This window comes from Musca domestica, unplaced genomic scaffold (genome assembly GCF_030504385.1).
Source record: "Musca domestica strain aabys unplaced genomic scaffold, Musca_domestica.polishedcontigs.V.1.1 159, whole genome shotgun sequence".
Classification (NCBI taxonomy): Eukaryota; Metazoa; Arthropoda; class Insecta; order Diptera; family Muscidae; genus Musca; species Musca domestica.
This window is the reverse complement of record NW_026712218.1, coordinates 1,257,379-1,273,969: the sequence shown is the minus strand read 5'-3', so window position 1 is coordinate 1,273,969 and position 16,591 is coordinate 1,257,379. Positions and strand designations below refer to the sequence as shown.

At 36.0% G+C, this 16,591-nt stretch overlaps 2 protein-coding genes across 2 annotated transcripts in view; one reads left to right on the top strand and one right to left on the bottom strand.

Annotated features, from left to right (window-relative positions):
* LOC109612329 (myosin-VIIa) overlaps positions 1 to 16,591 on the top strand; it is a 60,666-nt gene that overhangs the window by 11,852 nt on the left and 32,223 nt on the right. Inside the window, exons 2-3 of the mRNA XM_059119903.1 lie at positions 695 to 961; positions 11,259 to 12,380. Coding sequence (XP_058975886.1) covers positions 695 to 961; positions 11,259 to 12,380 — 1,389 coding nt within the window. The remainder of the gene's footprint in view (positions 1 to 694; positions 962 to 11,258; positions 12,381 to 16,591) is intronic.
* Positions 809 to 11,089, bottom strand: LOC131801345 (transmembrane protease serine 3-like). Its single transcript, XM_059119892.1, has 5 exons — positions 11,083 to 11,089; positions 5,617 to 5,858; positions 3,831 to 4,212; positions 3,573 to 3,758; positions 809 to 939 (listed from the first exon to the last, which is right to left on the bottom strand). The coding sequence occupies exons 1-4, from the start codon at positions 11,087 to 11,089 to the stop codon at positions 3,637 to 3,639; spliced, it is 753 nt and encodes a 250-aa protein (XP_058975875.1). The 3' UTR covers positions 809 to 939; positions 3,573 to 3,636.

Below are 16,591 nucleotides of genomic sequence, written 5' to 3'. Positions count from 1 at the left end.
CGCCATATAACGGTACCTCCCGATTTTCGATATATTAATGATTTTCGCCACATTTTTCCACGGATTTGCCTAAAAATTGATATTCGTAGATCATAATGGGTTCTAGCTCCGATACCACCGATATTCGGTATTTTGATAATCCAAATCAAATTTATCACTGTTTCAAATTTGGTATTTAAGAAGATTTGGAAGATGAAAATCTTTGCAGCATAAAATTGTCTATAGAGGTTCCCGCTTTTGTATGACCCCCATTCAACGTCCTCACCCAGTTTATGGTTTTTTGAAAAGTTTAACAGCATTATTCAAACGGTCTTACTGGCATTTGTAGTTTAAAGTGGGACACGTTTGAATTCAGGACCAAATCAAATTATTTTTTTAAAATTATTGTACTACATTTTCCGCTATAAAATCTACATGTTTCAATTCTATGACAATCCATTCTTAATACCTAATCAGGAGTTGCCATCAAAGCATGATTATATACAAATGATTTAAGATTCACAGATATAATATTTTTTTTATTAATTTAAACGCCACATAGATTTCAAAATATCCCTCGATACACGTTTTTACAAAATAATCACTCAACATCGTAATTGTTTTTTTTTTTTAGAATGTACACAATTTTTTAAAGCTTTTATCAATTTATTCATTTATTATCTACAATAAATACCACTTTTTTGTGTGTTTCCAGGCTGAATATGTATGGGTCAAATCGCAACAGGTTGGAGATAGTGAATTTGCAATCCCCTTTGGAGCACGTGTCGTTCGCACAGATAAAAATCGTACCCTAGTTACCGACGACTATGGCAAACAGTATTGGGTACAAAATGCAGATATTGTCAAGGCAATGCATTTGACATCACAGAATGGTGTTGAGGATATGATAACGTTGGGCGAACTGCAAGAGTACACAATACTGAGAAATCTGGAAATACGCTATAAACAAAAGAAGATTTACGTAAGTAATAATAATTATTTTGTGAAATTAATATTTTTGTAAAAAATATAAAGGTAGACTGATTATGGCAAATATGCCACAGCTATAGGGAAGGAATGGTATCTTTCTGAGTGATAATTCACGGGGTTTTAAATGGTGGTTTTTCATAGAAAGAGGTAATGTTATGGATGGTGAATGAGTAATGGTGGTTTTTTCGTGTCTACTCCGAAAAAAGTACTTCTGTAGTATGAGGAAATATAAATATAATAAAGAATGGATTTATGAGGGAATCACAACAATCCGAACAGTCATAAAAATTATTATTGTTTTAATTGTCAGGGAGAAGATCGTGTCCAGTGTGTTTTGGTTGCTTCTCACTCAACACAGCACGCGAAGCAGTGGACTTATTGAGAGGCGAGTTTAATGAACATCTTATTTCACGTTCCGGATTGGTCGCTTGGCCTCCAGGTAGTGTGATTTAACGCTTTTAGACAATTTCTGGTGAGGCAATATTAGTGGCTTATGTCTATACAGACGAACACGTTTTAATGGCAATTTATTCGTCAGATACTGTCCGAAAGAGTATGCCAAAATTGGACAAAGCGAATGGACCTAGTTTCAGACCTGTGTCGTCCGAGTCTCGGATGACCGTTAACATGTTGGCGTGTGTGAGAGCCGTTCGTTAATGTATAGTCCCCACCCCTCAATTCAGATCCACATTCGTCTCGTGATTTTAGGTATATTTAGGGTTTCTGAGACATTTTCAACCAAATTAGCTAAAATTTAAAATTGTTGATTCTCAATGATAAAATAATGAAGATCCATCCACTATTTGTCCTAGCTCCCACATTTTGAAAGTTTTTCCCTCAATTGTCAACGGAATCAACCGCCATTTGATGTTTCGGGTTCTTATTGGGTAGCATTTCTACTGGGCAATAAATACTTTGTATAGGTTCAGCATATACTTTAGTCGCCATGTAACCTTCAAAACCTCCAATACTTTTCCTTTTTTGAAGGTTTTTGCCTCAAGAGTAGCACCGGCCATTTTTTATATCCTCCACCATACTATGGAGGGTATATTAATTTTGTCATTTCGTTTGTAACTCATCGAAATAAGGATCTTAGACCAACAAAGTATATATTCTGGATCAGCGTAAAATTCTAATACGTTTTAGCCATGTCCGTCTGTCTGTCTGCCTGTCTGTCTGCCTGTCTGTCTGTGTGTCTGCCTGTCTGTCTGTCTGTTGTAATCACGATATCTTTCAAACGAATTGAGATAGAAGGCTAAAATTTTGCACACATGTTTATTTTGCCAGTAGGCCGGTTAAAATGGGCCATGTAGGTCCACGTTTTCATATAGCCCCCATATAACGATACCTCCCGATATTCGGTATTTTGATAATTTTAGCTACATTTTTCACCGGAATTGTTTCAAATTTGGTGTTTGAAGTTCGAAATGGATGCTACAGTCTAAGACAGAAAATCGTCTATGCAGGTCCAGGTCCTCGTATAGCTCCTATATAACGGTACCTCCCTATGAGCGGTATTTTAATGATTTTGGCTACATTATTTACTGTTTATTTCAAGTTTCGAAATTGAATATGGTAATGGCTTGTGACAAACAATGACTATGTAGGTGCACGTCGTACAGGCCCTAATATAACGGCTATATTCGATATTTTTAAAATTTTAACAGAATTTGTGGCAAATGTTATCTTTTTCGAAAATTTTCTAATTCGTTCTAAATAGTGGAGAGTATTCAAAGTTCGGCCAGGCCGAACTTACTGCTTATTTACTTGTTGCCATTCTTGCTGTTCCTATTTATATTTTCCAGATGATGTCTCTGTAATTTAATACTTAAGAAAATATAGACAAATTCCTGGCAAAAATTGTCTAGAGTAGTCCACCATTTTCGAAAACCCACTGCATTATGGGTATTTTAAATGTTATATCTGTAATTTCTCGAATTTTTAAGAGACTTTGGCATCTGTCCCAAATTTTTAGGGATTTTCAGTTAACCGACCTTACATCTATCTATATATATAAAAGAGAAGTGAAATTAGAGATTCAACGCCCATACGAAACGGCTCAAGCCAGGATCTTGAAATTTTGCAAAAGGATCAGTCATGATGCGTAGGCGTGTGATAATCGAAGTCGATTCAGATTAGGATATAGCTCCACAAATATCTTTATCTGATGTCAGGTTTATTGTGCATGAAATGGCTAATATCAGCTCAAATGGACTGAATTTTGGCATCTACGACTGAATTCAATCGGTTCAAATATAGCTATAGCTCCTATATATGTTTTAACCGATTCGGATCTGGTATCAATGATCTTTGTTACCAGATATCAAATACAGCTTTGAAATAAGTGCATCAAATTTTGTCAAGATCGGTTCAGATTTGGCTATGGCTCAAATATGAAGGGATAGGTCTGGAATTTGATGAAGATGTCCATGTTGGTATCTGTGGTTAAGACTTGGAGGTGGTTTTGGAAATGTGTACTATAATTGTCCGAAAAATACTAAATATTACTAAATGTGGTATTGATTTAATGTATAGAGTTGAAATCCCGAAATTCGATATTAAGGTATCTCTTGGTATCTGGTGTTGCTTTCGTAAATACGTACTGTTATAGTTTATAAATTATAAATTTTGGCAATTCGCTTTGATTCATATATCTCCATATGTGAATTAAGCACTGCAGTAACAACCATCCTTGGTGTTCGTTTTAATCCAGCTCAAGAATTTGGTAACACGAGCATAAACACCGGGAGCATTAGCCTGGCCGCAGCCATAGCCAAATGAAACAACACCTAAGAGGCAAAATAGAACATAATTATAAAAACAAAAAAATTCAATTATTCTCCATTTTTCCAAACACATACCAACCAATGCGAAACGACCCTCGTTAACCATCAATGGACCACCACCGTCACCTTGGCAGGCATCCTTGCCGCCCGATTTCACCAAGCCAGCGCATAGCATAACATCTTGAATTATGTTCTTATATCTGGTGAGACGACATTCTTGATTGGAAATAATTGGAACGGTGGCTTCTTGCAAATAGTTCGATGTTTGACCACCCTCCTTCAATAGACCCCAACCGGCAACAATCGCATTTTTTCCATCATAGGTTTGATTTGCATCTGGCAAACATACGGGACGAATTTCATCATTAAATGTTACAGGGGATTCCAATTTCAACAAGGCAACGTCATTGACAATTGTATTGGGATTATATTGGGGATGGACAATGGTCCGGACAACCTGAAGTGGGAAAAATATACAAAATTTAGTAAAAAAAAAAAAACAGTTTTAAAAGTTTTAAATTGATGACCATTCCGTATTCAGAAGAGATGAGCAAATATTTTTCATGAAAAATCACAATAAATTCTCATAGGAGGTATTAAAATCTTCTCAAAGCAGATCTTTTTGAGGAAGATTTCAGACCTTCAGGTAGATCCTCTCAAGAAAGTTCTTTAGACCTTAAGAACCTCCAAGGAAATCTTCTTTAGATCTTCTCAAGAAAGGCCTGAAGATATTCTCAAGGAAGGCCTCAGGATCTTCTCAATTAAAATCTCAAGATCTTCTCGGGTAAAATCTCAAGTATTCCTCAGGGAATATATCAAGATTTTGTCAGAAAAATACTATACCTTCTCAAGGCGGGTCTCATGATCTTCTTAGGGAAGATCCGAAGATCGTTTCAAAAAGGATCTCAATATCTTCCCAGTGAAGATTTCAAGAACTTCTCATGGAAGATCAAAATATATGTCCAGGGATGAACTTCTCAGAGAAGATTTCAGGTTATCCTCAAGGAAAATTTCAAGATCTTCCTTTGTAAGAGTTCGAGATATTCTCAAGGAATATCTCAAGAAGATCTTCTCAAGGAATATCTCAAGATTTTCTCAAAGAAGTTCTCAAGGTTTTTAAATAAAATCTCAAGATAATTTCTATGTGAAGATTTCAAGACTTTTCCAGGAAAATCTCAAAATCGATCGCGGAGTCCTAACAAAAAATATCTGCAGATCTTCCCAAGGAAGATTTCAAAATCTTTTCAATGAAGATTTCAAGACCTCTGCAAGGAAAATCTTTTCGTGGAACATTTCACTATTTACTCAGTTAATCTTCGGAGACATTTCGAGATATTCTCAAGATAATCTAAAGATCTTCTAAAGGAACATCTCAAGACTTTCTAAAAGAATATCTCAAAATCTTCTTAAGGAAGATCTCATAATCATCTCAAAGAAGGTTACAAAATCTTTTCTAGGAGCGTCTCAAGGAATATCTCAAGATCTCAAATAATTCTTAAGAAAATATTTCGATTTTTTTAAAGAAGATCCATTGATCTTCTAAAGAAGGATTTCCCAGATTTCCCAGAAATATCTATGGATCTTATATAGAGAGTTCTCTAGAGAGATCTAGAGATTGTGTTCATATATCTGATATGCATATCTTCTTAAAGAATATTTGTAAATCTTCTTGGTCTTTAAAAAGTATTTCCGTAGACCTTCGCATAGAAAAATGTGTAGATCTTCTTATAGAAGATCTGTAGATATTCGCGTGGAAGTTCCTTCCAAAAGTTCTTATTTATTGATCCTCCTTCAGAAGAACTGGTTTATTTATGTAACTATCGTAACTGAATACCCAATGATCATTGTTATGACTTCTCACCTTTCTGGTAATGCCAGGATCCCGGGATAATCTGTCCAATTGTAATAAGCGGATTGTTATCTCATCACGATTACCGTGGACACAATGGGCAGCAGTCAACACATAGCGATCATTAATCAAAGAGCCACCACAGAAGAGACGCGGATAATGGCGACCTTTTACCAACTGGGCTGTCCAGGGATATTTGTTTTGGCGAACCTGTGTGCCACCAACAATGCGATTGCCGATTGATGTACCACAGACTAAAGGAACAATCAAAAGAAACACAGATATGGAAGTAAAATTATTATTTGAGGAAAAAGGGAAATTTTTACAGGGCTGTATTCAGCCGCTCGAAACTTACAGCATTGGCTTTTGCAGTTGTTGCTTTGAGGCTTAGCGTTGCCAAAACCACTCTCGCCAATATCAGCATCAAAGGCAAGCAAAACTTGATCGAAGCTCCCTGCCGCGGTTTCACAAAACGTTGCATTTGGCCCGTTTGAGCTGCTGTCTCATAGACATATTGTCCCTGGACGGATACCAAAATTAGAGTGCAACCTACCAAGAATTTCATTATATTTTACTACAATTTTTAGAAAAAATATTTTTTTTTTTTACAAAACTGAGCTCTTTCACGTGCCCAGTTAAAATGTGTGCATTGGAAAACGATTTGTGTCTTTTTATAGGTTTGATTTTTTATTGATTGAAATTAAATATTTGTATCGTTTGCTATATTCTATATTTGCTATATTCCCATATATGTGCTTACTGCCCTGTAGTTGTTGGTTGTTATTTTGCCAATAACAATAGCATCGAAATAAAGTCAATGCTTCAGGTAATGCGAACGACCTAAAAGTATCTGTTTGGGTGTTTGTTTTCTGGAGCGACGGGCAGGGTTTAAAAGCCAACACCTATTGAAATTAGCTTTAGCCTTACAGTTCAGCCACGGCTAAAATAGCACATGATCAGTTATTTAGACTCTAGGTCTCTTTGGACCAAATGAGTTTCAGGACATTTGGAGTCTATCTAGCGATCCGTCTGTCTGTCTGTTTGGTGCTCACGATTACTCTCGAAAGAGTATCCGATTTGGTCCAAACTTGGTACATCGTAATATTAATATCATAGATCGAGTTCGGAGAAAATCGGTCCACTCCATCTTGTATCTCTCCCATAAAAGTTAGAAATTTTCAAAAAAAAAAAAAGCTGTAAGTTTGGCTGGGCCGAACTTTGAATACCCTCCACCATTTGGTACAAATTGAACAATTTTCAAAAAAAAAAAAAAATAAATAAATAAATAAATAAAATAAAATAAAATAAAATCCGTTAGAAATTCTGTTAAAATCTTAAAAATACCGAATATAGCCGTATATTAGGGTCTATACGACGACGTGGACCGGCATAGGCAACTTTTGTCACAAGCTCTTACAATATTCAAATGCGAAACTTGAAAAAAAAATCTGCTTATAATGTAGCTAAAATCATCAAAATACCGAATATTGGGATGTACCATGGTGGTTATAAAACGTGGACCTGCAAGGACAATTTTCTGTCTTAGGATGTAGTACCCATTACGAACTTCAAATACCAAATTTGAAACAATTCCGGTAAAAAATGTCGCAGAAATCTTAAAAATACCGAATATCGGGGGGTACCGTTATATGGGGGCTATACGAAGACGTGGACCTACATGGCCCATTTTCTGTTTTAAGCCGTTGTATCTATTACAAACTTTAAATATTAATTTTGAAACAATTCCGGCATATAATGTCGCTAAAATCATAAAAATGCCGCACATCGGGAGGTGCCATTATATGGGGGCTATACGAAGACGGACCTACATGGCCAATTTCAAAACCAAAGTCCTGCAGACATAATACACATTTGAGTAAAATTTTATCAACCTACTTCATTTCGTTCGGATGCTTGAGTGATTTCCACAGACGGACAGACGGACGGATATTGATAAATCGACATAGAATTTCATGCTGATCAAGAATATATATTCTTTGTGGGATCTAACATGTATATATCGAGGTGTTACAAACGGAATGACAAACTTAATATACCCTCCCTACTATGGTGGAGGGTATGAAAATTACTGCACAGAAAGGGAAAGGATAATCCAATGTTGCTTCAACTTTGCAAATTCTAATAGTTGCATTAGTGCTCAGATGCGAAAATGGACAAAATCTGTCCACTCCGTCAAGTACCTCCAACACAAAGGGTCAAATTTTTGAATAATTATAACTCTTACAAAATGTGACGTAAGAGTCTGAATGCCTTCAAAGTACACACATCACAAAATTTTTATTAACCCAAGGTATGGTGTGAATATGAAATATATTTGTCCACTCCTTCTGGTACTTCCCCTAAAAAGGGTAAACATTTTCAATATCCATAAAGCTCATACAATGCGAAATTAACATCAAATTCCATTCAAACTTTGCACATCTCAATATTTCTATCAGCACAATATCTGTTATAAAGATGATAGAGGTCGAACCATCCTTCATGTACCTCCTCCAAATGGTCAACGTTTTGAATAACCAAAACGGTTATAAAATCGGAGTCAAGCTTCCGGTTTTCTTCACATTTCACACATCCCACTATCTCTACTAACACAAGATCTCCTGTTAGGATGGGATATATCGGTCCTCTCCTTCTCGTACCTCCCCCACAAAGGGTCAAAATTTCGAATATCCATTAGGCTCATAAAACGCGAAATTAACAATCGATTCCATTCGGACTTGCTACATCTCAATATTTCCATCAACACAAGGTCTATTATTAAGATGGTAGACATTGGAACATTTCTTCTGGTACTTCCCCCACATGGGGTTCAAGATTTTAAAAAGCAAAACGCTCAAGGAAGGCGAAATAAATATCCAACTTTCTTCAAATTTCACACATACAAACATTTTTGCTAAAGCAACCTCTGTTGTGAAGATGATATATGTCTGCGAACCCCTTTGGGTACCTCACCCAAAAAGGGTTATAATTTTCAATACTTTTAACTGTTATAACTTGCGAAATAAGTCAGCTATATTTTCTTATGATTTCGCATAAAATTTGATATAAATGTTCGAATTCTAAAAGTAATTAATTTTTTTAGTACCAGGAAGAGTAGGCCCATAGATGTAATGGAAGTAGGTAACGTCACCGCCCAGACGATACGACTGAAGCTAGTATCATGAAATTTTAGATTAATGATTGTATCTGTGCTTGATATTTGGCAGAGGATTTGGAAATGCGTCCTATATTCGTACGAATAGTACTAAATAGTACAAAATTTGGTATTGGGTGAACAGATAGTGCTAGAAATTTTAAATCTATTGAGAGGTCGCTGTTTATGTGTAGACTGGTAGACTGGAGTTGGTTTCGGAAGTATGTATTATAACTGTATGAAGAGTACTGAATGGTACTATAATTGGTATTGGGTGAAGGGATAGAGATATGATTCTGAAATTTAATATTAAGGTTCGTATTGGTACCTGGAATAGAGATATGGAGGTGTTTATGGAAATGCATGCTGTAATTGTACGAATAGTACTAAAGTTGATATTGGGTGAAGGAATAGAGCTGAAACCCCGAAATTTGATAATAAAGCCTCTCTTGGAATCTGGTGTTGAATTCTGGTGTTTGTTTTGTAAATGCAGAAAGTACCGAGGGGTTCTAATTCTGGATCACTGATGGTGTCTACGATGTAGATGTAGCTTATTTTGGATATGCGTACTAAATTTTACTGAATTTGGTATTGGGTGAAGGGATAGAGTTCTAGGGTTTACATGTGAAAACGTTGAAATAGTTTTGGACAGAAAAAAATAGATGTGGGTCCATTGTGCAATGGTTCAACTAATATACTCCTCCTCCAAATAAACTTCAAATGGAAGATTTTGAAGACTCTTTGGTGTAAAAAGTAACCATTTTTCTATTATTTTATTATTATTCCCGGAAAAGGAACCAGTAAGAAAAGGTCAAAAGTGGGGAGGTGACGACTAGTCAGGCGGTACCGACCCTAAGCCACTATGCATATTTAGAAGAACTCCCGTAACAAAAAAAGTGTACATGGAGAATTTATGTAAAGTAGATCATACCAACTCTGAACCAAATAACATTGCTGTATAGTGCATGATATGACTTCGATAAGGATTATATTAAAGATATTGGATCAATATATATACCGGATCGAGTTTCACCGAATTGTAAAATTCGGTTGAATATAAAACCAGTAAGGAAAGCTCAAAAGTCGGGCGGGGCCGACTATATGATACCCTACACCACTATGCATATTTAGTAGAGCTCTCGTAAAAAGGTTTATACAGGGCATTTCAGAGCTATATGAGATATTTGGTACAAAATCAAAATCTATCTAATTCTATCGTGCATTTTACGAACTATAGCTATCTCTGAACCGGGTTTCTCCAAATTTGACGTATTAGCTTCTAGACTGAATTCGGTCTTATGTACGAAAATTCAGGTGATTTGGGCTGATATTGACCATTTAGTGCACAATTAACCTGAAATCGGATGAAACATATATATGGTTGCTATATCTATATCTGAACCGATTTTCACTAAATTTGATATACTTGCTTCTAGGCTGAATCTGGTCCGATGTACTAAAATTCAGTCCATTTGGACTTATATCGGCCATTTGGTGCACAATTAACCCGAACCGATTTTCTCCAAATTTGATATACTTGCATCTAGGCCGAACTCGGTTGGGTGTGCCAAAATGCAGGTAATTTGGACTGATAGTGGACATTTGGTGCACATTTATACCCGAAATCGGATGAAGATATATATGGGAGCTATATCTAAATTTGATCCGATTCTCACCAATTTCAATAGGGTTCGTCCTTGGGCCAAAAAAAATATTGTTTGGAAAATTTCATCTCAATCGGATAATAAATACGACCTGCATTTTGTTCACAAGAATACATGGACAGACGGACTGACATGCATAAATCGACTCAGAAAGTGATTCTATGAAGGTTCTCAAAAGTAACTATGGGTCTATCTCGTTTCCTTCCCCATGTTACAAACAAATGCACAAAGACATAATACCCTTACCACTATGTGGTGTAGGGTATAAAAATCTATTCAATTTGGGCTGATTTTACATATATTGTAAGCAATAACCGTAAAATCGGATGAAGATTCTTATCGAAGCTATAAATAAATCTAAACCGATCTTTTGGCAGAGGTATTTTTGAGCTTCATAAGTTATCTCGTACCAAATATCATTCTTGTGAGGTGCATATTACGCATGCGAGGGACTTAAAACCCCAAATCGGCTGAAACCTATGTATGGGAGTTAAAGCTATATCTAAAACGATTTTTTCCAAATTGGATGTACTTACCTCTAGACTGAATTCGGTCGGATATGCCAAAGTTCAGGTCATTTGGACTGATATTGGTCATTTAGTGCACATTGGGGTCTTCAGCGAATACTTAGAGGTTGTAGACAAATTTAATGTAACCTACATTCCATGGTGTAGGGTAAAATCAATATATCCCTTATGTAAATCTCATTTGAAATAGTTTTGACTTGGGTCTAGCTAAAACTAATAGCGAATTTTACGTTTTGAAATACCATAACTTTATATTTATATTAACCATACTTCAAACTTATATTTAATCAATTTCTTTTCTCTTTGCAGACCTACACCGGTTCCATGTTGGTTGCCATCAATCCCTACCAGGTCCTGCCCATATATACGAATAAGGAAATCAATGAATATCGAGGCAAAAAAATCAATGAATTGCCTCCGCACATCTTTGCCATCAGTGACAATGCTTTCCAGGAAATGCGACGAGAAAAGACCAATCAGTGTATCGTAATCAGTGGCGAGTCGGGTGCTGGCAAAACGGAGAGTACAAAGCTAATACTTCAATATTTGGCCGCCATCAGTGGCAAACATTCATGGATTGAACAACAAATTATTGAAGCCAATCCCATAATGGAGGCATTCGGCAATGCCAAGACAGTACGCAATGATAATTCCTCCCGGTTTGGCAAATACATAGAAGTTCGTTTCACGGAAGCAGGTGTTATACAGGGGGCCAAAATCGAACAGTATCTACTGGAGAAGTCGCGTATTGTTTCACAGAATCACGATGAACGAAATTATCACATTTTCTATTCGATGTTGGCCGGTCTCAATCCTGAGGAACGTAAACGTTTACATCTGCAGGAGCAGTCACCGGCTAAGTATCATTATTTATCGCAGGGTGGTTGCTACAAACTGCCCGGCAAGAATGATGCCAAAGATTTTTCTGATATCCGTTCGGCAATGAATGTTTTGTCATTCAGTGCCGAAGAGCAATGGCAAATTTTTAATTTGCTAGCAGCTGTTTTGCACTTGGGCAATTTGGGTTTCAGGGCCACCGAGATACGCAACATGGAGGCGGCTGAAGTCAATGATCCAGACAATGCTGCACGCGTTTCATCGCTGCTGGGTGTGTCCACAGAAATCCTGTGTGAAACACTCACACAAAAGACAATGATAATTCATGGAGAACATGTGGTCACTAGCCTTTCGAAGGATTCAGCCCTAGAAGGACGTGATGCTTTTGTCAAAGCCTTGTACGGTCATATATTTGTGCATATCATTAAACGCATCAACGACACTATCGACAAGAATCCTGTGAAGAACATCAATACCATTGGTGTACTGGATATATTTGGTTTTGAAAATTTCGAGGATAACAGTTTTGAACAGCTGTGCATTAACTATGCCAATGAGAATTTACAACAATTCTTTGTGAAACATATCTTTAAGGTGAGTAGCTATTTTTTATAAAATGTTAATATATAAAATATTTTTCATACCCTCCACCATAGTATGGAGGGTATATTAAGATTGTCATTCCGTTTGTAACACCTCGAAATATATACTCATCAGCATAAAATTCTATGTCGATGTAACGCTGACCGTCCGTCTGTCTATCTGTCCCTTTATCCGTCCGTCTGTGGAAATCATTCTTGCTTCCGAACGATTTGAAGTAGGTTGATAAAATTTTACTCAAATGTGTCCTTCGACTACAGGACTGACTTTTGGTATTGAAAAAGGGCAATAGAGGTCAAAGTTTAGTTATAGCACCGATATGACTTTATCTCTTTATATTCGGACAGAAAAATTGTGTATGCAGGTCCACGTCTTCGAATAGATCCCAATATAACGGTAACTCCCTATGTTCGGTAATTTTAAGATTTTAACGGCTTTTATTTTATTATTATTATTATTTTTTATACCCTCCACCTTGGAAAGGAGGGTATATTAACTTTGTCATTCCGTTTGTAACATCCTTAAATATTCGTTTTAGACCCCATAAAGTATATATATTCATAATCAGCATAAAATTCTAAGTCGATTTAACGATGTCCGTCTGTCTGTCTGTCCGTCTGTCTGTCTGTTGAAATCACGATACAGCCCACGTTATTTGACGTAGAGCGCCAAAATTTAGCAGAGCTATTTGCATTGTGTCTAGGATGGTTGGTATTGAAAATGAGATATATCGGTCCACGTTCTGGTATAGTCCCCATATAACGGTACCTCCCGATATTCGGTATTTTGATGATTTATGCCACATTTTTTCACGGATTTGTCTGGAAATTGGTATTCGTAGGTCGTAACGGGTCCCTGAGCTTGTGGCAAAACATTGCATGTATAGGTCCACGTTGTGGTATAGCCCCCATATAAAGGTACCTCCCGATATTCGGTATTTTAGTTTTTTTTTTTTTGCCACATTTTTTCACGGATTTGTCTAAAAATTAGTATTTGTGGGTCATAATGGTTTCCAGCTCCGGTGGCGAAACATTGCAGGTATGGGTCCATGATTTGGTATAGCCCCCATATAACGGTACATCCCGATATTCGGTAATTTGATGATTTTTGCCACATTTTTTCACGGATTTGTCTAAAATTGGGTAGTTGTTGGTCATAATGGGTTCCAACTCCGGTGGCGTTACATTGCATGTATGGGTCCATGATTTGGTATAGCCCACATATAACGGTACCACGGTATGATTTTTGCCACATTTTTTCACGGATTTGTCCGAAAATTGGTATTTGTTAGTCATAATGGGTTCCAGCTCCGGTGGCGAAACATTGCATGCATGGGTCCATGATTTGATATAGCCCCCATATAACGGTACATCCAGATATTCGGTATTTTTATGGTTTTTGCCACATTTTTTCACTGATTTGTCTAAAAATTGGTATTTGTGGGTCATAATGTGTCCTCGTGTAGCGAAACATTGTAATTATAGGTCCACGTTTTGGTATAGCCCCCATATAACGGTACCTTCCGATATTCGTTAATTTAATGGTTTTTGCCACATTTCTTCTAATGTTTCTTTTACCCTAAGGTGGAAGGTATTATAAGTTTGGCCCGGCCGAATTTAAGGTTCTTTATTTGCTTTTTTTTTTTGAGAGTTTCCAAATTTGTTGCAAATGGCAGAGGGTATTAAAAGTTCGGTCCGTGCGAACTTACTGCTTTTTTATACCCTACAACACTATATGTTGGGGGTGTAATAAGTTTGATTGGGCCAAAAATTATGTAACACCTCGAAATATTGGTTTCCCACATAGGAATGTATATATGGATCTTCCTATCTCGCCGAGCTGAGTCGATCTCGCTATGTATGTCCGTCCGTCCGTCTGTCCATGTTAATTTGTAATCCTCACGAAATTTGGAGGTGGAGTTAGTGTCAGAATAGAAGCCTATTGCTTTCGGAGATGTTCGCGTAATATTTAGGGGTTGAAATAAATAACAAGCTGAAAATTTTCCTGATTTTGCAGTTGTTGTACTGATCGCAATTTTAGACCAATCGGTGCGAAAGTTATCATTATCAGTTAGAAGCCTTCCAATTTTGATGGTCATCGGGTAATATTTAGTGGGTGAAATAGACCGTAACATTTGGGTTAAATATAAGTAAAATTTTCCATTAAACAGCGAATATATTTAAAAGCTTGAAATCCCTCCACCATTTGGAAAAATACCGAATGTAACCGTTATATTAGGGTCGATATGACGACGTGGACCTGCATGGGCAACTTTTGTCATAATTACATTACAATATTCAAATGTGAAACTTGAAAAAAAAAAAAAACGGTGAATAATGTAGCTAAAATCATCAAAATACTACATATCGGAGGTACCGTTATATGGGGGCTACACCAAAACGTCGACCTGCACACACAATTGCCAAATTTGAAACAATTCCGCTGAATAATGTCGCTAAAATCATCAAAATACGGAATATCGGGAGGTGCCCTTATATTGGGACTATACGAAGGCGTGGACATGCACAGACAATTTCTGTCATAGCCTGTAGTATTCATTACGAACTTCAATTACCAAATTCGAAACAATTCCGGTGAACAATGTCCGGTGAATTTTATGCTGATCAAGAATATATATACTTTGTGGGGTTTAAAATGTATATTTCGAAGTTTTACAAACGAATATTCCCTCTATACTATGGATATAATATACCCTCCAAACTAGGATAACAATACTACTGCACATAAATGTGAAAAATACAACTCTGAAGCTAAAGTCCTGTTGTAGAGTTGTTTTGTTAATTTATTTTATATTTTTTTACATTTTTTTATAAAGAGAACATTTTTTCACAATATCGAGTTCTTCCTATGACTTATTTTTTTTCCTTCCAAAATTCAAAATTTCCAAATTATTTTGAATATTATTATGAAATATCTGTGTATGTGTTTTGATATTACAAGGTTACGATAAGAAATAATTGTATCCAGGTAAAGGGCAGTTTCCACATCGTTTTAGAGTCATATGTAAAGTGATTTACACCTAAGTCTGTTTTTACACGGTAGATTGGTTCCAGAAGAAGCCGTGTAAAAAAAAACCGTGTAAAAAAGACATTGATCTTATACAAAAATGGGTGATTTGTTCCTAATCTCTAAAACCTATTAAAATTAGTGAAAAACAAGAATTTTAATTTTTTTCTTTACCAAACACGTCTTATTGCATTAACAGTTCACAAAATATTAACACGTTTCAATTGCTCTGACCAGTAAATTTTATTGTATGCACATAGTGCTATTCACATTTGCTTTGACCAGTAAAAATTGTTTGTACGCGCTAAAGGGGAATTCACTTAAATCTTTAAGCTAGTGTTCGCAAACTATCGATGGTTTCAGACTTTTTTCTTTCATAAATACTTTTTTGTGATATGAACATACTTCGCAAAAATTAAATTTGACAAAAAAATTTAAGTACATAAAATTTCAAATCGTGCTAAATGGAATAAAATCGTGTAAATAAATTAAAAATATTCAATTTTCAAACCGTGTTATATCAAAACCGTGTACTTAAAGACCGTGTAAAAACAGACTTAGGTGTACTCACATTTTATAATTACCATTTTTGTAGCAGCATTTTAAGCGCACCCAACAATTTTTAAACGTAAACAAAATGCTATAATTTATAAAATACTAGCTAAACCCGGTGCGCTTCATTACCCCTTTTGATTTTATATGCATTTGAAATTTTATATACGAATATTTATTGGTTTACAAAAAATAAAAGAAATACCAAAATTTAATGCGTAAACAAATAAATAGCTCGGTCAACTAACGGGATAACATGGCAGGATTTATTCTGGATATACGAAGGGTCTAATTTCATAGCAAATGCCAAGCGCGCAAGAAACTGCAATCATTCGAAGTTTAGTGGCATTTCTAATGCAATTAGTAAATTCGAGGTAGCAACATACATCCCCGTAGTAATCATATCCTCAATTAAATTGTTGTGTAGTTTTTTACTGTTAGCCTAATACCATTGCAAAGGTGTTATAGGTCAATACTTCTTAATAAAATCATATCCCAATCTGAGCCGATTTAAATATAATTTCAGAAAATTTACTTTTACACGAAATTCCGTCACACTTTCCATGTTTCGTTGAAATTGGTGGTACACATCGTGTTTAGTGCATCAAATATGTGAAATCGGCCGA